The 27,675-nt window shown below is 51.2% G+C and overlaps 1 protein-coding gene across 1 annotated transcript in view; it reads right to left on the bottom strand.

The window, feature by feature from the left end:
- Nucleotides 1-1,024: 1,024 nt before the first annotated feature.
- The window catches only part of DDX31 (DEAD-box helicase 31), a 73,439-nt gene continuing 46,788 nt past the window's right edge, over nt 1,025-27,675 (bottom strand). The window contains exons 18-20 of the mRNA XM_082656032.1: nt 24,040-24,151; nt 18,399-18,567; nt 1,025-2,499 (exon numbers count right to left, since the gene is read on the bottom strand). Coding sequence (XP_082512158.1) covers nt 2,313-2,499; nt 18,399-18,567; nt 24,040-24,151 — 468 coding nt within the window. The 3' untranslated portion in view covers nt 1,025-2,312. The remainder of the gene's footprint in view (nt 2,500-18,398; nt 18,568-24,039; nt 24,152-27,675) is intronic.

The following is a 27,675-nucleotide window of genomic DNA, read 5'->3' as shown; positions in this document are numbered from 1 at the left end:
CCTCCCCTCACCACAGGGGGGGAAAAAAATCAAAGGAATCCACTGGGCTTTGTCAAAATGTCCTTTGCTGAGGTTCGGTTGCCTCTGCTTCTCTGAGTGGAAAATGCCGTTTGCATTGCATCAGCGCTGCCTTAATCACTCACCAAGGGCTCTTTGCCCTTCAGTGCGTGAGAATGGGGGGCCCCCTCTGAAGATGTGCAGCGCTAAGGGTTGCAAACAGGAAGATGTCTAGGATTCGAAAACAAAGCATTTTACAAGCCCATGAGGGAAAAAAGCTTTAGGCTGCAACGTTCCATGAAATGTCCAGATTCTCTGACTTTTAAATATGGGCATCAGGCTTATGACACAGAGAAAGAGGTAAGTTTGGGAAATTAGAAAAAGAGGCACGATTGGAGATACACACAGAATTAGAATAGGTACAGTGGAATTAGGCTAAAAGCTTTGCCTAATTGATGCCTGAAATGTATAATCTGTCACGAGCCATAGTAAGACAGAGATTTATTTTAAGGTTATTTAAATTTAGATAATATTAACCCTAAACCTGCTAAATCCATGTTTCTTTATTAACTGGGGGTAATACCCTGATTCTACTTAGAAACAGGCCCACATAGCACCTATGGCAAGAAACGCTCACCTACGTGTCAGCAAAGTAACGAGTGAGTTTCCACCTCAGAACTACAGTCACTTACACGCTTTGCACAGTTCTGGTACTTCTCCCCGCCCCCCCGCCGGCCCCCGCCCCAGGAGTGCAGACTCCCGCTTTAATGGAGTGAATACTATGGGGGGGAAAAAATTAAAAAGTAGGGTTCCTCTTTGATCATCCTAGATCACTGGCATTAATCCTGTTTCTCACACAGCTGGGTTTTGTTTATAAAGTTTGATCCCTCCTTTTCTCATCCAAATCACGTGGACCATTACACACGGAAATAAAAGAAAGGTGGCAGATTTGCCCAAAGTCAGGAGGACTTGTGCTGCAGGTTGACTTATTTATTATCATTGTGACAGATTTCACCAACCGTTCCTTTTAACTCCTATGTGACAGCCAGGTCTGCGAGGTCACATTTTCCCTCCCGCAGGGGACCGGGGCTTACTAGGCTCACAGTCACCCTTACGACGAGTCCCTGCTGGTGTGGTACCAGCCGAGGCTCACCTCACGCCCGAGGGATGGATGCAGGGACGCCGACCCGCTCCCCGAGATCCCCACAGACAGCCCACCTTGGAACTCTCGTGGTCCCCCCCTTGGCCCTTGAGGTCATGTGATCTGCAGGGGCTACAGAAGTGGGGCCTCGACAGCCATGCCAGTAACTTCAGGGTGCGGGGGTGGGCTGAGGACGGGAGGAAAAGTGGAGAGGACACTGCCCAGTGCACAGAGAGGTGCCGAGGCTTTCCCCCCCTCCTTCGGACCCCTCTGGAGTTACCCGTGTCCAAATCTTACATTTATTGGGAAATCGATACGCCCCGGGGGTCCTCTTTCAAACCTCCCAGGAAACACAATGGGGGAGGGGCAGCTGTGGCCTGGGCCACAGTACAGACCCCAGGACCTTTCTGGAAGACAAGAGGGGATTCGATGGGAGAAAAAGCTCAGGACACTGGTGCCCTTTGACTTCAAAGGCAAATAATAAAAAGGCAACAGTAAGTCAATTAGTCCTGAGAAAGTACAATTTCCCTGGACAAGGAGGAGAGAGCATTGCATGTGAAAGGGACGTGGTGCTTAGGGCCCCTGCACACGGGAAATGTGACCCCTGGAGGCGTTGGGGACCCACGCCAAACGCTCCTTTGGTCCTTTTTAATAAAGCATCTGTACATCAAGAAGATGATCTGATAGATAGGTTTTTTTCTCTTCTTTTAGCGATTCAATCCAGCTTTTAAAATCCCATTTTACAAACTTCAGGCCAATATACGCGTTGAGAGGGCAGCTTGAAGTGAACCGTGCAGCTTCTTCAGAGCGTCACCGCAAGGCGGGGTCAACCCCCTCCCGGCTGCGGCAAAGGGTGTCAGTCTTCTACATGAGGTCGTGGTGGCACCGTGCGGTCTACGGGCACTGACGGAATAAATCCGAGAGGCCTACAAGGCACGTTAGGGGCTGATCCGTCCCGTGCTGACCCCCGCCCCCCTGACCCCTCAGGCTGCAGCGTGTCTCGGCACAGCACCGGGTCACCGGGTCTGCGGGGGGGCGCACCCTTCATCCTCACAAGGCTCCTCCGAGGAGAACAGGACCCGCCTCCGGGATCCACCGAGGCCCAGTCCCGTGGGGGCAGAGCTTAAAACTACTTCCTGGGAAGTCTCGCTGTCCCTCCGCAAGGCTTTCGGCTTTAGTTTGTTCCCACGGCCAAGGCTGGGCGCTGGTTTCGGACGGCGCTGCGAGGCCGGCTGCCGGGCCCTGCGCGTTTGTTTTGCTCTCTGACCTTGGTGACGCTGGTCTCCATCCCGCTGGAGTATTCCGAACGCAAGATTTCAGCAAGGCGCTGTTTACTCTGGGTCTTCCTGTGCAGGTCAGGCCTGAAGAGGGGAAAGGAAACTTTATTACTTTTTTCTTTTCCATTTGGAAGGAGGCTGCTGGCAGCTGGTTCCAAGACTGCAGAGCTGACATTTCTGTATTAACAGAAGTACAATCCCTCCAATGGCGCTTGTTTTGATAGTCTATGCACCAGAAGATTAGATACGGCGCTGACAGATTCTCATAACGGCGGCAAAATATCATGGCATTTTTAAAAGTGAGGCTTTGCTCTGTGTTGTTTTCATGGGGAAAAAAAAAGCGAAAACACACTCACACTCTGATGGCAAATGAGGTGTATGATACAGCGGTTTGCCAAAAGAAGGGGAAAAACCCGCCTTGAAACTCAGCAGTCAGTGCCCGCTAGCAGCTCCTGGGAACGCCCCCCTCGGCTCCCACCTCCCCGTGCAGTTCAAAGCAACTGGCCTCCTCCTGGGGACCGGGCTTGGCGGCCAAACAGTGAGGGCTGGGGTGTCCGCCACAGACACCTCTTCACCCACCGAAGAGACTCTTGTAAATTATTTCTGACCCCCAAAACCCCAAACCCAGGTGTGCTTAGGCAGACCGGTCAGTGTCCGCACCGGGAATGGACGGCAGCGGCCCCAGGAACGGGAGGGAGGTCCTCACCTGCCCCAACCCGCAGGGAAAATGCCCAAGACTGAAAGTCAATGTCAGATGGTGAATCCTGCTAACTGTTTTCAAAGGACAGCAGCCTCATCATTAATTTGATTAGAAAAGCAGAGGGGGAAACTTGTAGAAGTTTAGTCGTACACAGAAAAAATGATTATGAAAACTGAAGAGTAAAATAATGTTTCTTAAGACAGGATCCTAACCACAACAACAGAGTCGTTACCAGAGAATCCATCTTGCTCTGCCTGCAATTCCTTCAACACTGACGTGGCAGTGTCTCGGGTTCTTACAAAAGCCAGATGTTACCCTCTGCTACTTATATTTGCAGCATTTCCCTTTGCTGTAAAAATCAGAAGATAAATCAGACTAAAAATAAACATAACAGAACTCCTTTAAAGCCCAGGATTAACAACAGGACTAATACCGTGCTAGTAAACTGATTAAGAAAGGGACACCATTGTAACTAGGTTAAAGCAACCATATCTCTTTACACTCCCGCTGCAGAAGGCAGGGTGCAGGCAACGGTGGGGCTAAATCCGTGTCAGTCACACAACAGCTTCTACCGTGACAGACGGGGAGACATGCAAAGGCAGCCTGTGCTGGGCAAAGGTTTGAGGCAAGGGGACAACAGGACCCCGTATTTAAGGGCTAGGCAACTGTGGTAACAAGAGCACGTGCAAGGGCAGGGACGGGACTTGGTGAAAGGATGAGAAATACACAGGGAAGGACTCTCTGGGCTCTACGTTACCACACCTGATCTTCACTCCGAGAGGCAGGTATGGCTACCATCTCATTTTACGGACAAGGAAACCAAGACTGGAGGAGGGTAAGTAACCTCCCCAAGACCATCCAGCTCCTAGGAGCAGAAGCCCAGATGCAAACACAGGGCCGATGGACTCAAAGCCTGAGCTCCTCCCACCAGGCAGCCGGTCCCGGATGGAACAATTGGGCAGGACAGGAAGGTCCAGCGGGGTCGAGGGTGACAAATGACCACGATCTGACGTGGAGGAGGCCTTCGTGGTCTCACTGAAACGTTTCAGTGGGACGATGCGGGCAGAGGCCAGATGACAGAGGGAGGAGTGAGGGGAGAGCTGAAGGGTGAAGGAGGTGCCTGGGCTGGAACCCGGCTCTGTCGCTCATTAGCTGAATGACGTGGTGAACGGGTGACGCGGGCTTCTTCATCTGAAAAATGGGGATGATACTTGGAACGAAGTTCATAGGATGCGTAAAAATTAAAGAGAGTAAGACATACGGAGTGCTGGCTGGTGGCTGGCATGTGGGTTGCAGACAATCAGCGTTAAAAACGGAACAGCTGAAGCCCAGAGATGCCAAGCGAACCTCCGCCTCCCTGTCCCCCGCCCCAGGCCACACAGGAGCCAGGACTGGCCCTGGGGCCTGACGGTGGGGCTGGGGCTCTGGTGACCGCGTCACCCTTCTGTGCACAGCAGCGGTTCTAACCCCCCAGACCCTGCCCGTGTGGACTGTGTGCCCTGGTGTCCGGGGGAGGTCCGTCCACATGTTGGGCCTCACGTGTGGCTGGGAAGCGGCAAGAGACGGGCCTGCAGCGGAACGCGCTAAACTCGTTCCAAACGGAAGGCTGTCAGTTCCCGTGCTTGCGGTTTATTTTTAGCCAGGTGACACGACAGCCGGAGCGAACAGGCTGTGACGGGAAGAAATGCTTTCTCTCCCCCCTCGTTTGAAGGCAGGTGCTCACATCGTGTATAATTTTACATGTAACAACCTGAGTTTCAAAATATGCAAAATTTCAGTCAAAACAGCCGCCCCAGCCTAAGCCCTAGCACTTCAACGGCGGCTCCGGCCACCGCTGACGCAAGGTAAGTAACCAGAGTCTCAACTGGGGGACTGAGCACTAGCTGCCGGCAGCGCAAGCGGACTGGGGATGCGTCCCGCTTCCAGCCGAAGGCGCTGGGCAGCGCGCCTGGGCTCAGACCACTGGGCCTCCAGACCCAGCACCAAGGACCCCACCGAGGCATGCGACACACCGGTGTGTGTACACACACCCACGCCGCTCTCGTCTGCTTCTGAGCCACGTGAGATCTGTCCCTTCCCAGGCAAACTCAGCCGGCCCTGGGGCTGTGGAAGGTCACCCCTGGTGGGTGTGTCATGCCACCGATCAGGAATGTCTGTCAAGGGGCTTTGAGTCCACACCGACTGAGGCAGAGGATGCTGTTAGAAAGCGGGGCTTGGAGACGGTCCTGCTTGCCTTGAGGTTATGACCTCAACATTTCCTATAGCTACTTTATGATTTAATTCTAGTCAATGGACTTCCAACTTGGGACCCAAACTCAAACTCTGAGTGGTGGTCCAGACAGCAAACAGGGGTTCCGGCCTTCCAGACTCAGACCTGTTCCTCGGGAGGAAGAACCTTGGGGTCAACCCTGCAGGGGTTTCCCCTGCTGTCAGCTGCCACCCCAACGGGACCCACCTTTCCCTTGGCCAGCTCGCTGCCTGCTTTTCCTCTGTTCTGAGGCCCAGTGCCGAAAAGGCAAAGTACAGATGGGAAGATGAAACGTTCTAAACCCAAGCCCACGATGGGCTTCTCCTGCCAAGCTGCAGTTCTCCCAGAAACTTGCCAACGTTCTTGCCCTCCCTGCCCTCCCAACGCCCAAACCCCTCTCAAATGGGCGTCCTGCGCGTCCACCGGAGTAATCCTGTGGTTACCAGGCAACAGATCAGTTTATCTAACCACAGGGAACTCCCTTGCAGTGAAGGCTGGATAACCCCCCCTTGGTTACCAGGCTGGATTACCCAGCAGGATAGGCAGATGCCACTTTCACTGCCAATGAGGTGAAATCACAGCCTAATTAGGAAATCAATACGCCCGCTAGGACGGCCACTGGAGAAGAGCGATCTCAGGACCTTCTCCCAGCTTTATCAATAAACTCACAGACGATCGTCCTATAGGTAAAAAGCCATTCTAACACAGGCTTCTGCTGATGGCATCCTTTTGCAGGACAGAATTTTTCATTTTATCATTAGGTAAACTGCATTTTTATGTACTGTCAAGTCTCTCGATATTTTCTTTTATGTTTTACGGCTTCAGGACCATGCTCAGAAAAGTCTTCCTCACCGGAGCCTTTTTAAAATATTCAAGGATATCTTCGTTTAGCCTCTGCTACTGCTTTAATTCTATCTAGATTTTGTTCTGGCTTATGGTAGGATGTGGCGAATTTAACTATTTCTTCCCAAGAGTTATCCAGCTATCCGAGACAGTCACTGAACAAGCAATCTCCTCCCCCAAGGTCTTGAAACGTACCTCTAGTACATTCCTCCCGACTTTTAGAACACTTCCTGCAGGCCATAGTTAAAGAGTAGATGATGATGGTGATGACGACAGCGGTGGCCCACGTTAGCGGGGTCCACCACACACATTAACATATAAGCGAGTAACAATGACAGGGGTTAACGGAGTTAAACATAAAGCACGTCAAATCACAGCCACTGACACTGGCTCTGTGACTTTAACAATAACTGTATTATTAGCACGTGCATGACACCTACTTACGTCAGGTGCTGCTGTAAGCACTTGAGAGGCATCTAACTCATTCACTTCAACAATCCTGTGAAGGAGGCACCACAGGCATGGCAGCTGAGGTGCAGGGAGGTCAAACAGCACGTCCAGGGAGGAGGTGGGATCGGGGCCCAGAACTTTCCGACTCCACGATGTACACACTTAACCGCTGTGCTGTAAGTTTTTACCACAAGGAGCAAGTTCCCCACACGAAGTATTTCCAGTACAGAAGCAACATTCACGTTACAGCAGATCTCGAAGACTTTTGGAACCCCTGATAAAGTGCATCGTAAGAGTAACAGCTGGATGACAAGTGAAAAAAGCAGTTTTAAAAAATCATGATTTGCTCAATCTCATTACAGACATAAAAAGATCCTACGTGTACACCTGCAGAGAAAGTAGGAGCCACAAAAAATGTGAATTGAGATTAACTTGGATTGTGGGCTTTTATTGGATGATTTTTAAGCTTTTCTCTATTTCTCGAATTTTTACAATAAACACATTATTATTTTTGTAATCAGGAAAAGCAGCATACTCACTTTAGGGGAAAAAAAATCAAGTGGTACAATTTTACCCTGGGCTGAAATATCAAAGTATTTTAATTTTTACTTATCAAAAACCTCTTTGCCTCTGGCTTTCAGTTCGTTTTTGTGAGGGATTTTTCTCTTGTGGTATAATTAAAACAGACAAGACAGAAGATCAGTAAAGCATATTTCTTTCTCTAATCTGAAAAATTCTGCTTGTAAGCAAATGACCCAGGGTCACACTGAGGCCCCAAGGACCCTGCAGCAGAAGCAGGCCCCCAGACTGGAAGAAAAGCCTGGGTTCTGAGTGATCGTGGAAGGAGACAGCGAAGGCTTCCGAGGCGTGAGGCTGACTCCAAGTTTCTACCCTCCTGCCTCGCCCTTACGGATGAAGCAAAGGCACAGAATCTGAGGGGGTTCAGGGGGCTCTCAGATGACAGTGAGAGTGACCAACAACTCCAGGGAGAAGGTGACAAGCAGTCCCCCTGAGGCAACAAGGTAGTTCAGGTGCGGAACCCGCCAGTGTGGGACGATAATTTAGCCTACTGAAGGGGAACAAGCTATCAGACCTTTTATGGCCATCGAAGGAAAAGGAAGTGCATCAGGGCTCCTTAACCTCTGGATTCTGTTTGGGCAGAGATGCACGCCGATGGGCTGCCCGTTTTAGGGATGCCTTCTTTGCGATTTCTTAGGACCATACCGACTCTAGCGCTTGTAAAACTCCCAGGGCCCCAGAAGACACTCCACTCCAGGGGAGCCCTGCTGAGGCAGTGGATATCATTCCAGAAAATTCCTGAGTGGCTCTGTGTACGCAGAGACGGAGAAAAAGTGGGTCTCTGCCTCACACCTAACAACGAGACCCAGTGAAGAGCTGGTGGCAGGCGGATGCCAGGCCGTGCAGGTCACAGGCGATCAGTATGTAGATGCCATGACCAACCTGCTGCCTGGAAAGGCGCCCACAACGGGAAGGGGGACAGAGGCAAGGCTTAGAGATGGCCGAGGTCTGAAAGCGACGCCCTGAGTCAGGATCCCAGAAGTGCCTGTCCAAGTGCCAGAGACCTTTGTGGAAGTTCTGCCAGGAGCCAGGCCTGGACGTCACACAGCAGGTGGCGGTGTTGGGGAAGAGGTGCGGCAGCAGGACCCTGACGGCGCTGGTTGGAATCCCAGCCCGGCCCTCACCTAGCTGACGACCCTGCAGTCAGTAGCTTCCCCTAAGCTGAGATTCCTCACACGTCAGAAAGGGCCTCCACGTGGACGCAAGGGGTAGCGCGAAGGTAAAACGAAGGGTGCTTTACAGAATCTAACTCTCTGTGAAAACGTTCAGATGGAGAGATACAGGGTGCACATGGCAACAGTTCCGTGTTTCTGTAACTGCCGTGACTGTGTCCCGCAAACACGGAGACTGATAAGCTTGGGCAGAATCCCAGCTCCAAACCCTCTGGGCTTGCCCTGCCTGACACCATTATCGATGACTCGAACGACATTATGAGGCGTATTTATCACCTCTGCAGATGAGACGGAGCCTGCAGGGACAGCTAGCACGCTGGACGGCAGAGCACCCCAACGGGCCAGAGGGATGGGCTCGGCTAAAAGGTGACCCTGAACTGGGGGCCCACGCTCTTGCGCCAGAGAAGGCGGGTGGTCTGGCTCGTCACACGTGCACACGGGCAGGGGCTCAGCTGCCTGAGCCACAGGCTGACCCGAAGCCGAGGGTGGGAGAAGCCGCACAGCGTCGAGCCAGGAGGCCAGGGTGCGAGTCCTGGCCCCGCCCCGGGAGAGGGACAGCACGTGAGGACATGGGAGGACCAGAGGAGGAAACCCACGGCTCTGACCGGAGCCCAGCCGCGGCTGAGCCCCACGTGGGTGGCAGCGGTGGTCTCTGCTGTCACCACTGGCTGCAGTGATAGACGTGACTGCCCTGCTCTCTGGGCCGGCCGGGCTCTACTGCACGTTTGGGCAGTTGGAGGAGCCAGATTCTGACAAGAACCTGGGCGGAGAGAAAAGCCGCCCTGGGCTGGGACGTGGGGCGGCTGGAGGCGCCGGGGCGGAGCTGGCCCTCGGAGGGGAGGACCCCGGCACCGTCCTGCAGGGGCTGTGGGACCTATTTTCTGAGCTTGGCCGAGGCGCTACTTCTCTCAGTGCCAGGCTGCTTACTCTCGAAAGGATTAAACGAACTAATGAATCAAAGCCCGTATCAGAGCGCCTGTCCTGAAGGCACCGGGAACACGCTGACTATAATCATCATCAACAATCCGGAAAGAGGAAGGCAGAGGAGATGGGCCGCCGTCATCAGACACCGGACGCCTCGTCACGTGGACCCGGGGCTGCTTTGTCAATAGCAACACCTTGTATCGTCAGCTTTGTAAGTCACGCACATTCAGCATTTGAATCCGGAGACCAAAGGGTGCAAAGTGAAAGTGGTCAATCTGGGCTCATTTCAGGAGCTCTAACTAACTCCACCCTGGAGGTGGCGAGTCCCCCCTACCCCGTTGCTGGGAGCCCTGAAGCGGAGGTCTTACAACCAAGGAGTAATGTGACCGAAGGCACAAGGTTCCGGTGGGTGGGAGCGTTCGGGGAAGAGTCTATAAAACTTCCACTTTTTTTCTTTTTCTTTTTGGCCACACCGCGAGGCTTGTGGGATCTTAGTTCCCCGATCAGGGATTGAACCTGGAGCCTCGGCAGTGACAGCACCAAGTCCTAACCGCTGGACCGCCAGGGAATTCCCGTGAAGCTTTCACTTTTTATTCACAGACTCAGAGAGAAGCGGGCAGGGGCAGAGGAATCAGCATTTACTGGACAACGACTCTAAGCCCCGGCCAGTGCCGCGTGTCCATCACCCCTCCCCACGCCCCACACGACCTGACAGGCCCCGCGGCAAAACGCGAAGGTGCTGCTGAGCGCCTGACCCCAAGCCCGGGCCTCTCCCACTGCACCCTCTGCCTCTAGACTCGGAAGGAAACTAGAGAAAAAGCCGGATCCGCATCTTGCCCACAGTTGTCTGTTCTCAGAGGTCTGCCCCATGAGCAGAAAGGTGCTCGCACCCACTGCAGGGTTTGCCATTCTGACGGCTTCAAATCAAACCCTTCCATGTGGGCACCAGAGCGTCTTCTGCTTTAAGTCCATTTCCCCCATCACACAAAGCATTACCTGCTCACGGGCCAAAACGCCCGTGACAGAATTCATCGACTTGCCCCTTAGCCTAACACTAACCACAGAAACCAGAAGCTTCCAAACGGGTGCATGCAAGGGAGGAGACGAGTGCCAGGGATGTGGGCTCCCAAGCCTCTCAGACTCAGTGCCACATGGCCGGGCATGTCCACCTTCTCACCAGTTACTGGGAACTCGGCCGTGGTCGAAGGGACCTGGTGAGGCTCAACGAGACAACGCATGTGGATTCAGCACGGCCAGGGGCACACGTACTCCCTCAAGAGACATGCTGGCAGACAGCCAGATGCCGTCACTCCGGGATGTCGGCGCTCTCAAACCACACCCCTCTTCTGGACTACTTATTGGTTAAGACGTCACTCCACGTGTCAGCCTGCTGCTGGAACGTCAGGACCAGAATGGAGAGAACATCTGGAAAAGACCTGAGGTCATTCCCTGTGGGTCCTAACCAGACGGAAAGGCTCTGTGGCGTAAGAGCAAGGGGTACGTGGAGGGGCTGGGATGTGAAGGAGCCCAAGGAACGTGGGGGCAGGTGAGAGGAGGGGCGTCGGCGGCCTGAACTAAGCTGCGTGTAGCAAGCGGAGAGCTGGGGGACCGTCGTGCTCCTTCCTTCCTGATTTCTCGAATAGTCTGAACTAGAAGAGCTTGGAGCAAGGACAAGGCGTTGCAGAGTCGGGTCTCCTGCTGCGCGAGGCCTCGTGGGTCTGGCATCTGCCAGCGCGTGCTGGGCCAGGCACATCTTCAGACTCCAGGGCCGGGAAGGCTCCAACGGGAATGTGCCGTCTCCAGCATCCTCCCGGGAGAGGCTGGCTGGGTTCCTGTTCTTTGTTGTCAGCCCTGACTGCCTGCCTGAAAGCACACGCCCCGTGGCTCCCGCTGTCTGCAGGTGACCCAGGTGTGGAGGCAGCGCAGGGTCACTGTGAAACCCCCCTGATTGCCTCATTAGCCGGGGGTGGGCACGGACCGGTGGCGGGGGTGTTTCACGAGGAGGCTGCTAATTGCACGGTGTCAGGCAGAACAAACAGTGGTAGAAGCAAGGACCAGATGTGAAGAGCCGCGTGTGCAGCGCTGGCGCCTGGCGGCGGGCAGGGAGCAACGTGGAGCTGCGCCGGGGGTGCTGAGGGCGGAGGGCCGGCCCTCCGAGGAGCCCTGCCCACGCAGCTCAACCCAGGGCTGTGTGTGCATGCAATGGGGGGACCTCAGTAATCACATCACCCCCAAGTGACCCCTCTGTGCCGGTGTTCTTCACCCAGAGAGACCCAGCCACCGTCCACAGCACTCGTCCTGCCCCTTGTCCCAGTCTGGACACTTCTTGTCGGTACAGATGTCCCAGAGAGGCAAGCCAGCGTGGGCTTCGAGGTCACCCACCTCATCACCCTTGACACAGAGGCCGGCAGAATACGGTCTCGGCTACAGTCCATACAGCTCACCCAGGCTCTAGGTGAAAATTCTCCCCCTTAACCCGAGCTCACCTTTAAAGCACGGGCCCTCCTGTGTTTTCACACGGCTCCCTAGCAGCCTGCGAGAGGAGATTCTGCTCCCCTGCCCCACGGGACACGCACACCTGTCCTCACAGTCACTGCCGGTGGTCCTAGCTGTTTCCCTCTGGTCTTCAGGCTGAGGTCGAGTGAACTGACCCTCTGTGGGCATCTGCCCTGGCCCTACCCAGGCTGGTGGAGACCCCGATCCCGAACCCACTCATCTCCACGTTCTGTGGGTTCCTCCACTGTGACGTCGGGGAAACAGGGCCCGAGGCTCAGTCCTTCTCGGGGACTATTTCATGCCAAGAGGAAAGTGACCCCATGCTTGTTCTCTCAGGACAGACTACGGAGTGGCCGGGGCGCTGTGAAAGGCAGGATTTGCTGTTTGCTGGGCTAACTAAACAATTAAGAGGCATTTACCTGGTTCCTGTCAGAACAACCCCTCTTTTCTCTTTCCCTTTATGCTCTTCCTCTCAGAATTACAGAAGACTTTCAGGTTCCGTTCATCTATTCAAAACTACTTCCTGAGCACCTATCGCGTGCCAGGTAGGTGCTGGGGATGTGATGAGGAAAACCAGACAGGGTTTCTACCCTGAGCTACACGGAGGGGAGAGACAGGAACCACACAGACAAACATCACAGACAGGTGTAGGGCTACTGTGATGGCGGTGAGGGGTGGGGTGGGGGGTGGAATGGGGGCATGCGGTGTCCACCCAGGCAGGTGTGCCAGAGGAGACTTCCTCGAAGAAGGGACGGAGGCCCAAAGACGAAGAGGGGTGAGGAGAGGCCCAGGCCCGCAGCATGCCGGGCAAAGGCCCCGGGAGAGAACGAGAAAGGAGGGGTGCCAGCTGAGGCCGTGGGGAGAGGGAAGAGGGGGTGTGTCCTAATTATTAGAGTTAGGAGACATCACCGAAAGGCTGGAAGAAGCGGGGGCACGACGGGCAAGGGGAGCACCGGTCAGCGGGACCGGAAGGGCCGCAGGAGACCCGGCAGTGGACTGTTCTACAATGAAGTTGAGGGGATCCATGGGGACGGGGCGGGGAGGCTGAAGGGGGAGACCAGGAGGCCGGAGGGATCAGGGCAGGGATGAGCAGTGCAGGACGCCGCTCCAAGATCGGGTGCGGAGAGGAACCCCCATGTTTCCAAACGGGGCTTTGTCCAGCCTCTGACCTCACGTCTGGCCACTCTGTCTTCCTACAGAACGATGACTGGCTCAAGGAAACGGAGAGAATTTTCACGGTGGGCAAGATTCCAGGTTTGCCTTCAGCTAATTAAGTGATATTAGGGAGGCTGTAAAGGCCACATAACAATTGGCAGGCAAGATGCTTAATGATGAGAATACTGCTTTGCAGGGAGACGCAGCTGCAGCATCTTCACGCTCGTCTTGGAGGGGACCAGCCCTGCGTTCTCAAGGTGGTTCCTGATAAGAAAACTTCGAGGTGCTGAAAGGTTGACAGTTAATGACAGGTTCACTCTCTCTGCTCCAGGGATGCTTCTAAGTGTGATGAAGGCCGGCGGGAAGAACCAGTGCTCCTGTCTTGGTCACCACCTCCGCAAGTGCTCCCGTGTTCATGTCCCAGACACTGTGTCGATGCTTTGTACTCGCCACCTGGTTGGTCCCCAGACAACACTGTGAGGCTCCGCGCCACTGTCTGAGAGGTGAGGGGACTGAGGAACAGAAACGGTAAGTGACCCAGCCCCGATGCCGTGTGGGTAAAACCCAGGCTCTTGTCAATTACTGCATGACACTCCCACAGTCAGCATTTAAGAAACAAGTGGAGGGGCCGGGAGATGGCTGATGCGTGTATGAACTTCTCAAACTAGAGTCTATTCAACACAGTAACCCTCACAAGTTGTTTAATAATTACTGAAAAAGTGAGAGTGACAATCACAGAGAGGGACAGAGCAAAGGCCTTCAAAGATGAAAAACGGGAGAAAACTATAATTTGAAAAGATACAGGCACCCCTATGTTCACAGCAGCACTGTTCACATTAGCCAAGACATGGAAGCAACCTAAGTGTCCATCGACAGAGGAATGGATAAAGAAGACGCGGTATATATGTAAACAATGGAATCCTACTCAGCCATAAAAAATGAAATAATGTCATTTGCAGTCACATGGATGGATCTAGAGATGATCATACTAAGTAAGTCAGACAAAGACTAATATCACATAACACCACTTATCACTTATAGGTGGAATCTAAAAAAATGACACAAATGAGCTTATTTACAAAACAGAAATAGACTCACAGACATAGAAAACAAACTTACGGTTACCAAAGGGGATGGGGGGGTGGGTGGGAGATAAATTAAGAGTTTGGGATTAACATATATACACTACTATACAACAGGTAAACAGCAAGGTCCTACTGCAGCGCACAGGGAACTATACTCAGTATCTTTTAACAACCTATGATGGAAAAGAATCTGAAAAATATATAAATATATATGTATAACTGAGTCACTTTGCTGTACACCTGAAACTAACACAACATTGTAAATTAACTACACTTCAATGAAAAAAGAGAAACATAAATTTAAAAAAAAAAAGGTGAAAAATGGCCCTGAAGTGGAGGTCCACAAAGTCTCTGCTTTGAACTTCAATGAAAAGCATTTCACAGATGAGAAAAGTCTGGCAAGAATGACCTCCCTAAGGATGTTTCCTTATTTTAACAAGTACACTAAATGTAGAGCTTTGGAAGTAACAGAGGTGAGGGACATGCTCTGCCCTGCTGGGTATGGTGGCTAGGATGTGAGGCCCGGCCCCAGGGGACCAGCTCCGTCCCCTTCCACTACGGATCCCAGCCTGCTGAGCCCTGACCAAGCACGCCCAGATCCAGTAAGTACTAAGGGATCAGACAGCCCCACTTTTTGATCAGATGAGAACTACCAGGTAACACTTAGCTGGGCTGGTTTGAGAAAATTTATACAAAGAAATCTACGCACTAAGAAGAACTTCAGAAAGACCCAGATGGTAGAAGCCAGTGGTGAGACCAGCCTTAGGGAGCTGCAAACTAAACAGTTTGGGGGAAAGTGAACTTACAATTATAGCATATAATCCAAATGAGATAGGGTGGTTTAAACCCAACAGACTTGCCCTTTCACATTGCCACCATAACACTAAGACTTTAAGGCTCATTACTTTCTATATCCTTGAACCACTGACCACAGAGTGTCAAACGGATGAGGAAGTTGTCTGCTCACTGGTCCTGGACAGGTTCTACTCACATGTGTGACTGCCTAGACAGACAGACAGACACCCTGGCAAACAACACAGCTCTGCCCTCCCAGAGCAGACAGCGCCGGGTCTCAGCGACTCCTGGGAAGATGGAAATTTTGGAAGGTATGTTACCTTTGCTGCTCAGGGACTGCTGAATCTACCTAGCTGCAAAAGAAGAACTGCATTTCACGGGAGGAAAATGCTGTGTTCGTGACGGATGTTGCTAAGGGGCCATTCAAAATTCTACCAACAGCACCGACTGCCTGTGCACGTGGATATGGAGGTATCTGGGGTGGCGGGCTGTTCTGACAGGCTTGTGTGTCAGTGTCAGAAGAGTGCTCGTGACTCTGTGCTTCTGTGCGCAGGGCGAAGACACTTGCTGTTCCCCTTCAGAACTGAGGACTCAAAAAGGAGACAGAGAGAGACCTGCTGATTAAGACCTTATTTGGGGACATTAACTCTTTTTTTCCTTTTTCTGAAAAGTGGTCCAGTGAAGGAATAAAGGCATATAGACGAGACAGAAGTTCCCTCTGTCACTGCACAGAAATGTCCAGTAGTCTCCAAGCCTCACCTGCCCTGGCCTCATGCGCTAACACCCGGGTGAACTCCTTGCTTGGGGATGGCAGGCGAGACAGGATTTTGCTTACGGTCTCATCAATTTGGTTTGCAGATATCAGAGGTTTGCACATAACGTAACTATTCTAGCAGTGAACACCATAAATGGAATATGCAGAATAATTCGGAGAAATTAGTGCTATCATTTTACCCACCCACACAAAACCCAAGGAACCCCTTCTCTTCCTTGACAGATGGATTTCAGAAGAGACGCCTCATCTCAGGACAATCATTGTGGCCACAGCGTAACTCTCCACACTTGTGTGGGGTTTAATGGACTTTTCTTTCCTGTTCCTTAAAAAGCGGCGACTGGCACTGGCTCGAGCCCCGACTGAGGTGCAGAGAACCTGTCAAGTTTCTCTGCCGCTTCCCCGACCACAGTGATACGGTCCATGTGCAGATTAGCTGCAAAGCCATTCTTCCTCAGGAGTGACAAGATCTCCCCCAGTAAAGAAGGTACTTACTGTATCCTTGAGTGCCCGTCTGCATTAACAAGGCAGGGGTGGGGCGGGAGGGTGTAAGGAGTGTGGGGAGAAATGCCTTCAAAAGAAGGGCATAACAACGGAAAAAGTCGCTGTAACAGAGTGGTGACATGGCAAGAACAGACAGCGGCACTGTCACGGGCGGGGTAATCGTGTGACACACTGCTGTCACTCACCACCCGGCTCCCCGCCGCGCCAGCCAGACATCAAAGGCTGCCCCATACCATCTTACATGCTCTTTATCAGCTAATCAGCCCATTCTTCCCTAAATAAAGCCCGGCTAAATCCCCTGCTCACAGGGGTATCGTAGCCCTGGTGCCCATCTGCCAGCGCGGGTCAGCTGAAGCGGGAGGCGGCCGCTTGCTCTCTCCCTGGCGGCTTTGCAAGGTAAGGACAATGCTGGCTCCGAGTCCCCTGCTACTCCCAGCGCCTCGAGCCTCCCGCTCTGCCTTCCCTGGGTGAGGGCTGGGCACACCCAGTCTGAAGAGCTGCTATTAACGCTTGCAAAGGTAGATCAGCTGCTGACAGTAAAATACTGGGGTCACGTTTACTAGCAGGAAGAGGAATAAACAAAATACGTGTTTCTTACCAGTGATCACGTGGCAGATGGATTCCCACCTCCTTCACGTGTCGGCGTTTTAGAGACGGTGGGACAGGATGGCCAGGCTTCCAGACCACTAGGAGGTCATTCCAGACCTGACTGCGAGCCTCATAGTTTTGTCACATACTTAAAACCAGTTACTATGTACAGATGTCAGCTACCCCAAACCCAAAGGAAGGAACCTAACTCTGGTGCACGGCAGTCCCAAACCTGGAGTGGAGCTGAGGCACCTTCTCCCTCAGGGAGGACCTGGCTCGAGCAGAGGGGTCTCTGGCCGCAGCCCTGCCCAGGACAGGTAGCGTGTGGCAGCAGGCAACGCTCTGCACCTCAAAACGTCCTGGAGGAGACCAGAGCCGGACGTGTCTCAGTCTCGTCCGGGCATCGGAGAAGAGCGTGCGGGGAAATGCCTGCCTCACAGAATGACTGGAGTGTTGTCCTACATGAGGGGGTTACTATAAGAGAAAAGACGAAGCATCTTAACAAGTCCAACATGGGGGCTGCCCTGGTGGCGCAGGGGTTGGGAGTCCGCCTGCCGATGCAGGGGACGCGGGTTTGTGCCCCGGTCCGGGAAGATCCCACGTGCCGCCGAGCGGCTGGGCCCGTGAGCCATGGCCGCTGAGCCTGCGCGTCCGGAGCCTGTGCTCCGCAACGGGAGAGGCCGCAACAGTGAGAGGCCCGCGTACAGCAAAAACAAAACAAAACAAAACAAAACAACAATGATCTGCCCCCAACTCCCCATACAAGCAGCTCCTGGCATCTAAGAAACTCTAGCTCCCGCGAAGGGCTGGGGCTGGTACTAAAAGAACACCGTGTGTGGTGTGTTTTTTGGCTGCACCACCATGTGGCTTGCAGGATCTTAGCTCCCTGACCAGGGACTGAACCCAGGGCCATGGCAGTGAAAGGGCCGAGTCCTAACCACTGGACTGCCAGGAAATTCCCATGAATACCCTGTCTTTGAGGAGAGAAAGAAGACCTTTTACAACTGCATTTCGTTGAGAGAAATCATCTCAGGACCTCTTGAAATAGTGAAGATGGACTCGGAGCCCAGTGCCCAACCTGCAGGGCAACACTTCTCACTCCGACTCTGGACCGTTCCTAACGTGTTCTTTTTTTGGGGGGGGGAGCAGGGGGCGGAGGGAGAAGAGTCCACTGCACTTGCCCTACACGTGCTCAGTGCTGGAGGTGCATGCCAGCACCAAGCAGAGCGGCACACGGCGCTGGGAGCCCCAGGCCCGGCCCCCATGCCCAGCCAGCCTGCAGGAGCCCTGCAGCCGCAGCAGAGTTTCATGGAACTCACCACCGTCTTCCTTCAAGTCCCCAGAGCTTTCCAGGGTGGACCACAGCACACCTGGAGCTCTGAGTGTGAAAAGCCCCAGAGTTACTCTATCCGTGGGCAGTCTTGCTGTTCCAATAATCCCCACTACTCTGGACCCAACAGGAGTTGGGTCAGGACCCATCATCGAATTTCTGCAAGTGCCTTAAACGCATTCAGATTAGGTATTTTTCCAGCTGTTCCAAGCACTCATCATACTGAGAGAAGGGCAGATACTGGCGATAATTTACCACAAAAATGCAAGTTGGCACACAGCAGCCCCCCACACCATCTCATGGCTGCCAATCTGAACAGAGGACAAATTCAGCCCACCCTACCTTTTCAGGTTTGCTTTCTTCTTCTTTGTGGCCAAGGCACTGAGATTTTTAGGGGCATCTCTTAGCCCAAAGCTCTTAGCCACATGCCCGAGGTGGAGTGATCGGATGTGGAAGATGTGCTTCAGCTCCCGGGGGTAGGTCGCGTAGGCCCGGATGAAGGACTGCAGGGCTGAAAGACAGTGAGAGGGCGAGAGGCGGTCAGGACGGGTCTCAGCTGCCCCGGCCTAAGGGCTGCCCTGCGCAGCTCACCCTGCCGGGCCACGATGCACACACAACAAGGATAGCACAGCAAACATCAACAACCTAAAGCTGTACTTGTGTATTTTTCTTAATTTCTAAAAATAAGTAAGTCTACCAGCCACAATGAGTAAACCTAATAAAATGTCACATTTTACTGCGTAGCTTGTAATAAACCTAGAGGGGAGGGTCCTGTTTTCTTCTTCATTATAGTCTTGGGGTCTAGCACAGTACCTGGCACACAGCAGGTTTCTGTTGTATAAATGAATGAATGAGAGAATGAGTGAAGAAACTAAGACAGGATCAATGTATACCATTTTCTTATGAAAACATCAGACCTTTATATTGGGAACATTTTTCCCTAATTGAATTATTATTTTCTCAAATAGTTAATACATGCAAATGTCACAACATTTAAAAGGCTCACAAGGCTTTATTATGATTGCCCTTATGTTTATTATTACTATACATTATCGCTACTGTAAACACTGTCTCTGCCCGGAGTGCCACCTCTAGCTGCCCATCTGGAGGAATCACTGACACCAGTTCTCCATATACTCATGGGATTTTAAAACCGAATTCGTGCGAACGCATCCAGAATCGATCGATACGGGGTTTCTTACCCTTTCAAAGAATGTGTAAAAAAAGGAAACAAAAACAGAATTGTAAAGAGAAAGAAAATTACTGAATTTCTAAAATAGCCCACAGACCAGTTCATCTGTTGAGGACTGTCAGCGGTTTAGAGCTGTTCATCAGACAGTCTATCGTGAAAGTTTCAGTCCTATTTTAAAGTTAAGAAAGAGGCCCCTGTTCTCAACCTGGCACTGGTCAGAGGCAGTTCCCAGGAGGGTGGCACTCTGGCTACCCCTTAATTGGGCACTCCTTTTTTAAAAAATTTATTTTTATATTTATTTATTTAATTAATTTTTGGGCCACGCCACGCGGCATGTGGGATCTTAGTTCACGAGCAGGGATCGAACCCGCACGCCTGCACTGGAAGCGCAGAGTCTTAACCACTGGACCGCCAGGGAAGTCCCCGGGCACCCCTCTGAGGAATCATTTTCCTATACCTTGTTCCCCTTAAATGTCTCTGGATAACAGTGACGGTCCAGTGTCTGCCCTGTTCTCACTCCAACAGGACGGGGGGGACTCTTGGGACTGCTCCCCACCCCCACTGACTTTAATTCCCCCGGAGCCCCGCCCCGCCCTGCTTCTGATGGAAGCAGGCACTAAACACCAGCGTCTCTCGCCCTCGCTTGTTGAGCCACTGGACTGGCAAGTTTGCCCACAGCTTAAACGTAATATCCCAGCAGCACCTGGAGACTGGCGTTTATGAACAGTAATAAAAAGTGTCATCTTAGCAGATCAGCTCCTGGAAGGATCCTGGGAACCCATCAAAGCTCTATTTACCGAGCAAAGTGAACTCCTTTTCCCAATCGATGAGAAATAATAACCAAGGCAACCCCACTGTACCCCTCGCTTAAATCTGTGCTTACTCCCCTTTTTAATAACTGGGGACGAGGTTTTTCAAGGAAAATCTTTAACATTTCAAATGGCCCGTGCTGTTTGGAGAGTTCTGACACATATTCAAGTCCTCAGAGGCAAAAGCTCTACAACTATCATGACCCTGGAGACGCCAGCCTCTTCTCCACCTCCCTCTCTTTCCCAACCCCCAACGTTTACTCTAGACAGAAAGAGCAGACTGGAACCACGCCACGCCAAAGCAGAGTCTGCCCCTCTAAAGCCTCGTTTACCCCGATACTGGCCCAGGCCTCCTCACGCACCTCACTCTTGTGCTTGAGCAGACTGGCAGATCAGAGGATTCCTCCTCACTGCACCAATCCTGAGAGCTGAGGCTGGAGAGCCTCTGTCCTGGGAGAGCTAGGTGCTCAACGAACAGCTTTACAGGGATAGTGAGTTTGCCAAGAAATGGCAGAAGGGTTCTCTCCCTCGACAACTGGTCAGGCAGCATCTCTCACTGCCTGTTTGCACTAAGCCTCCTCGTCCTCAAGGCTCCTGTCTCGCTGGGGACAGCGACAGTTGGTCGTCCTCACATACATGCACACACTCCCAGGTTTGGCTAATTCAGAGAAGCAGGAACCTCAGATGGAGCGCAGCTGTCTGTAGGACCTTCCAAGGGGCAGGAAGTGGCCCTGCTGGCAGCACCAGGAACGTGTGGAAGGAAGACGGCTGTGGGCCCGAGGCGAGCGGGAAGGCGAGAAGTCCTGAAAGGAGACGTTTATTTGGGAAGACGGATGATGCTCTAGCCAATCAGAGCAGGCAGTGGCACGCCACCAAGTCCCATTTCAGAGCCAGAGGATGACAGGATTAGGGGAAATCGATTTCAAAATACCTTCCAAGGACATTTCGTCCTTTTGAGCAATGAAACCAAATGTACTCTCGGACATCTGATCAGGAACAGCGGCATCGTGCAGATGAGGCTTTGGGTCAAGGAGGCAGAAAGGAGCAGAACTGCAGCCTGGAAGGTGCAACTCATCCTCGCCCCTCCCGACCCCACCCCCGCCCGAGAAGAGCACGCGTCTGTACAGAGAAGGCGCGTTGCATGTTCCTACCTGGCACATCAACAGTGACGACCACCCAAAGAAAGGGCGAAAGGAGGCTGCTTGCTTGCCCCTCTAATTCTCCTAAAGACAAAGCATTTGGCCAAGGAGCCAACCTCCCTCCGATCACACTGAGGGGAGAGGGATGATTTCAGTAGTTTGCATTTTCTTGACCTCGAGAAGCATCCCTTCAGAGCCAGGCACAACCCCTACACGTGCAGCCCTTGCTCTTCAGGGAAGAGCGGCTCGAACCGCAGGGGAAGTGGCGCTGTGCAGGTAAAGGACTTCGCTTTCTGAAATTTTCGTTCAGGACCCTGGAGTTCAAACTTAGGTTACCACAATTTTTACCACCTGAAGCTCTAGCTACAAGATGCAAGACATGAGGGGAGAAAGGGGTAACTGCTTCTGGAAACTGACCACGATAAAGTTCAGGTCATTAGCAACGACTGGGTCAGAAAATGCAAAAGGAAAACAAATGCATACTTGGCCCAGTTTCCAACTAGGTTTCTGCCCTGAAGGCAAAACCCAGCTGCTTTGTTAATTATTCATGAGGTGGGTTCTGAAATGGCATAAAAGGGAAGCAAGTCAGTAGTGGGGAATTTGCATATGCAGATTGAAATGCAAAAGACAGTATCAACTCCTGGGGTGTGGCAGTTATGTGTATATTTCCCCCAAACCTCCAGAACTCAATCCTAAGTAAGAGGAGAGAGAAGAATAGGGGAGAACCTAATGTCTGCTATGGGGTGACCGAGATCTTCTATGGGCAGTTTCCTTAAAAGACGATACATTTATTTCCTCCTTGGTACATAAACATTGGGGACTGGCCCCACTCCAACATCCTTTAAAAAGAAGGCAAGTAACTCTGTTTCTTGGTATAAAGTTCAATGGTAACGATAACGAGAGAAAACACAAAACCGCATTCTCTAAGGACTACTGACTGTAAGTTTTACTCTGAGGACCCAGTCACACTGAAATCGTTGCAGGCTCGCTAGAATACCCAGATGACCTCTGACACTGACGTCATAACGATGGTGTTCTTCCCCTTCACTGCAACTCTGCTATTAACCCTGAAATCCTGCTGCACACACTTGATTGTGCATCGTACAGAAAGCTGACGTTGCCTAACTTTCCACAAATGACCAAACGCTAAAGTTCCACTGAGATAAACGTTCTATTCCTCCTGACAGAATGTTCCAGTACATCTTTAAAGGCAGGTTCTCAGGAGGAGCCTTAGGAGTTGCTGAATTCACTTTAGGGAAACGCTAGGACAGGGTATTAGCAGAAACCAGACGGGAATACGCACTGATTTTTATCAGCAGTTATGGGGCAACTACTGGGACGTCATCTCTCATCTCGGGTGGTTCTGATTAAGGACTGCCTAACTAAGGACTGCCTTTATGATGTGCTAAGGTATGTAACAGGCACTTGCAAATACTTGCTAACTTAGTTCCGTCATCTATTTCCAGATGACCGTAACCACCCGGTAGCCAGTCTCCCAGCCTTCACCCGTGCCCGCAGTTTGTTCTCACTCAGCAGCAAGTGACCTTTTCAGACCTGTCAGACCACATCTCTGCCCCAAGCCCTCCAATGGTTCCCCTTCCACTCGCGGTAACCGGGTCCCCTGGATGGCCTCCACGCCCTTCCTCTGCCACCCCTCCCCTCCTTCCAGCCACACTGCTGTCCAGGAGTTCCCGTGCACTCTGACCCCCACGCCCCAACCTGCCTGGACGCCCTCTGTCGGAGCCATGGGGCGGCCCCTCGTGAGGTTTCTGCTCAAGCATCGACCCTCAGGACAGGACTCACTCTGCCCTCACCCCTTCATCTCCCTCACTTGCTCTGTTCTCTCCATCGTTCTCATCACCTTTCCCTAGACTATCTAATTTATATGGAATTTACTAATTGTGTTTATTACGTTCATCTTCTGCTCCCCCACTAGAATGTTCTAAAGGTGACAGTTTTTGTCTGTTCTGACCCCTGGTGTACCCCAAGCACCTGGAACGGCGCCCAATTCAATAAATATTTGTTAAAGGAAAGCTGTTTCGTGTTTTTTTTTAAAGATTCAATTCATAAAAAGAAGAAAGGATTCTATAGTGTTTATCTATTGGTAAGCCAGCCTGGCATTCTTCTCAAAATAGTAGTTCGAAAAGAACTCTGGATCCCCCAACGTGGGGGTAAGTCACTAGCCAAGACACACACGTTCCAGCATGAAGGACACGCAGCTGTTCTAAGCTCCCTTCTCCCGTGCTCTGTTCCGCACTCAAAGGGAACTGTTGAGTCCACCCTTAATGCTTGGTGATCCCAGGGGCCAACTTATCCTATAAAGGCACTGAATATTAAATTAGTACCTAACTCTTTTGTAAATTTCCCAGGAACTGGGTTCATGGCCTACGGTCCTTCCTCAGCACTGTTCTTCTCATTTTCCTTTGTACTTTCAAATAGGAACTGCTTTGGTCTAATGATTCCAGCCCTTGCCTTCATCTCTAATTTCCATCTCTACAACTATTCCTGCTGACATGTCATATCTCTTCTATCTGGTTTTCTAAGAAAGAGAAAAATGGATCCCGGAGATCCAAGTTGCTAGGTCAAAGCTCTAGTCCTGACGTAAGCCAAGATAAAGCCTCATTTGTGCAAAACACGGGGAAGGATGAAATTAACATTTAATATCACTCTAAAGCCTTCCGTGCCTGCTTCCAAACCCTGCAGAATTAGGGAGATTGAAGGCTTCTGCTGGTGAGCAAAGATGCCCGGTTGGCCTCTCAACCTGTCTGGGGGGCGTGCGGGTGGAGGTGGGGACGATGCCCTGCAGGGTTATCCATCCACAATCACCTAAGAAATCGACCAACCTTTCTTGGCCCCGGAGACCGTCCTCTCGCTGGAGTGCACGTAATCTTCAAACACCGTCTGCAAGACCGTGGCTCGCTCTCGGATTTCCTGGCGGCCAACGGAGCGGCGTTTCTGGGAGGGTGACGGAAGGATTAAAGGAGAGACAGTCAGAGTCAGGAATAATGAAGCAGTTTATAACAGATTTAATAACAGTAAAATCACACAGTAACCACAGAGGGGCCAACAAGGGTAATCCTTTCAATATTACTAGGGAAAAAAAGGGAGCGATGAAGATGCTAAAGTCAAGTGAAGATGAGGGTGGGTGGCTTGGTGAGGGAGCAGATCACGTCTCTTCTTTATTTACTTATTTACTTTCCTTCCTGGCCTCTTATGACTCATGTTCAAAATCAAAGTCTACTGGAGACACTTTGGAATTTTCCAAGTCCAATTCCGGCCTTTACAACATCACTGGACACAAGCAGTTTTTAAAGGCGTCTTGTATGGCCCGCTTAGGCCTTCAGTCTCCTCCCCTGCCTTATACTCATTGGTGGAAGCCTGCCCGTTCCTGTCTAAGAGCATCCCACAGTCACCTGACCACAGGTGAGTCTGTCCTTGAATCGTAGAGCATATGCTTCCTCTTTCCTAGGAGGTTCAGACTCTGTTTCAGATTCACTCTTTCAGCCCAGACCTCTGTGCTGAGTTCCCAGGAACCCACTGAGGAGTGGGCTGCTCCAGCAAACCACATTCAAGACGATGGCACGGATCGTTGCAGCCAACAGTCCCTCTGTAAGAACTCACATCTGTCTGCATCAAAGACCTTACAGATGGAAAATATTAGGAAAATAGAAACTTCTTTTCTTTTCAGCCTTTAGCAACCCCAGAGAAAAGATTTCCTTTCTTTATATCCCCCTAAAGACAAGTGGCTTTTGTTTCCTGCATCTCAACACGAATGTTTTCTGTTGAACGCGAAACCAAGATCCAAAAGAACCCGATCTGGCTAGCGTGCCTCCCCAGAGATGTTGATTCTTTGGATGGTGCCTATTAAGCTCTACCCACACTCACCCCCCAGTGTGGGTCTCACCAGCGTGAGACCCAGCTCATGCTGCTTTTAACTCCTGTAGAGGACAGGGTGCGAGCCCCTGGGTCTGGCTGACCGACCCTAACCCCGTCACCCGGGTCTTTTTCACATTTAAAGCTGCCGCAGAAAGAATAAAGGGAGGAGAAGGAAAAGTCTCCCTCTTCCGAGAGACATTCGTCTCTGTGTTAATAGAGACTTCACAACCTGAAAATGTTTTCAGTTTAGTCAAATCATTCCTGCTACCTGTTTGGTTGATGACAGTCTATCTGATTTCACGGTACGTGGTCCCCCTAAGGGTTTTATCCACTCAAATGTCAAGAGAAAAAGTCACTCGGGAGCTGTGTTACGAAAGTGGACATTTGCTGTTGTCATTAACAAGGTTTTTTTTTTACCCTCTTAACTGATGTGAAATGCAAACTTTTTTTTTTGCTGCCCTCTTTTCGTTAAGCCACCTCAGCAGCGAAACTGTCACCTTCCTTGCGTTTTTTTTTTTTTTTTTTTTTTAATATGAATGTGAAATTAGCAAGGATGCCCTTTCCCCTGGCGGACAGAATCCTCTGTTATTAAAAAGTAAAGCACTTTAATAATGAAAACTTTTTCCTCTTTTTCCTGTGTTTTAACTGTTTAAAATTAATGAGAAGGGCAGAATGGTTGTCAAAGCGATATTGAAAGCTGGGCAGCCAGGACCGAATAAGCACAAAAATCCCTCTAGAGTGTTAAATAAACAGAGCTGCAGCCCTCTCGAATCCCTCTGTTGGTTATTGTATACATTCTGTAACAGCTCTCAGAATAGATCTGAGAGCCAGGGAGGCAGAGAGGTTTCAGAATTCCAATAAAGGCCTCAAATTAAAGACAGCCTGGTGCGAATTCCAGGAGAAAATTAAAGAGACCTCAAGCTTAAGTGACAGGTGACTTGCTTCTGTGTCACAACTGTCAGGGGATTTAGTGATAATATGGCAATATATTACAAAGGGCTTTTCTTATTTCCCCCTTTAGGTTTCAAAATGAGGTATCTTTTCTTCCCAACCCAAAAAAAAAAAAAAATTACATATACACATACATATAATGTGAGTGTGTATACTAGTGAAATATGTAGAAAAATCGCGATAAAACTAGGTTCACATGTTTGAAATGATGAGGTCACTTTAGTAGAATATAAGAAAAAGTTAATGGCAGAAAACATAATATACGTAGGAGAAAGAAGGTCTTACCCCGCCACTTCCAGAAATACTTTATTTTAAAATTGCCCCTCTTGAGAATGAGTATTTTTCAGCTGTCTTCTTGGGAGGACAGTCTGAATTTAAACTGAAGACACAGGGAGCAGAGTCACGCAGTGCTGGCTCAGCCCCAGACAGGTGAATGCTCCCATAACGAGAGGGGGTCAGAGCCCGGAGGGCACACCCCGCAGCACCGGGGCGGCGGGGGAGGGGGGAGCTCTCCCGCCCTCAAAGACGCAGGCTTAGTCCTGCTTCATGAAGCAACTTGCAACTAGCGGACTGTGGGTCGTCTAGAAAAATAACATCTCCAAAGGTCTAGACGCACTCAATACCCTTTCTCTGTAAAGACCCCACTGATCTCGGAGAGGAGAGACAACCCACAAAAACCAGGCTAGGGGCTTGTGATCTTATCTGAGTCTCTCACCACGCCAGTGAGCTTTTTGTTAGGATGAGTTTGCAGGCGTATTTCACAGGACAAAAAAACTTTTAGGAAAAACACGTTTGGGTTTGTGTTTATGCTGTGAAGATGAAAACTCATGCCTATCAAGAGGCAACAGATGAGTCTAACAGCTGGGCTGGGTTATTTTTGTTGTACAGTTTTAGGTGGTAGCAGTTGGGCGGGGTGGCGGGGGGTGGTTATTTGAAGCATGTGTCTTGAAATCGCCAACTTCTAAGGCATTTTTAAACTAAATGGAAGGATTTTGTTTTAATCATTTTATTGCCAAGCTGAGTTTTACCCCCACGGTCCCTAGAACCTTCTGAGCGCGTCCCAGTCAAGTTGAAAGATCAAATTTATTCTCTTTGTAGGTGGCTGAACATTCGTGCACCCAGACGTAGCTATATATATTTTATATACCTAAATATGAAATATACATTTTACAGATGCTTCACTCGCTTGCGTTCTGTTCACAGAAGCCCCAAAATGTACATGCCAAAGGACACTTACAATGGCCTTCAACCAAGCTGGGTGAAGACGGGCATTATGATGAGGCGTCTGGCTCGGTGTGTACAAGGCCCAGCTACTGAGCCCACATTCATCTGTCCGGCACTGGCCTGTGTACCAGAGAGAACTGCCCACAGTGAGGATACCAATTAAGACGTACTGTATTTAAAACAGAATTAAGGGACTTCTCTGGTGGCGCAGTGGTTAAGAACCCGCCTGCCAATGTGGGGGACACGGGTTCAAGCCCTGGTCCGGGAAGATCCCACATGCCGCAGAGCAACTAAGCCCGTGCGCCACAGCTACTGAGCCTGCGCTCTAGAGCCCACGAGCCACAACTACTGAGCCCACGTGTCACAACTACTGAAGCCCACACGCCTAGAGCCCGCGCTCTGCAACGAGAAGCCACCGCAATGAGAAG

Source organism: Grampus griseus (assembly GCF_964374135.1).
Source record: "Grampus griseus genome assembly, chromosome: 6".
Lineage (NCBI taxonomy): Eukaryota > Metazoa > Chordata > Mammalia > Artiodactyla > Delphinidae > Grampus > Grampus griseus.
The sequence above is the reverse complement of the archived record's forward strand: the minus strand, read 5'-3'. Positions and strand labels throughout refer to the sequence as shown.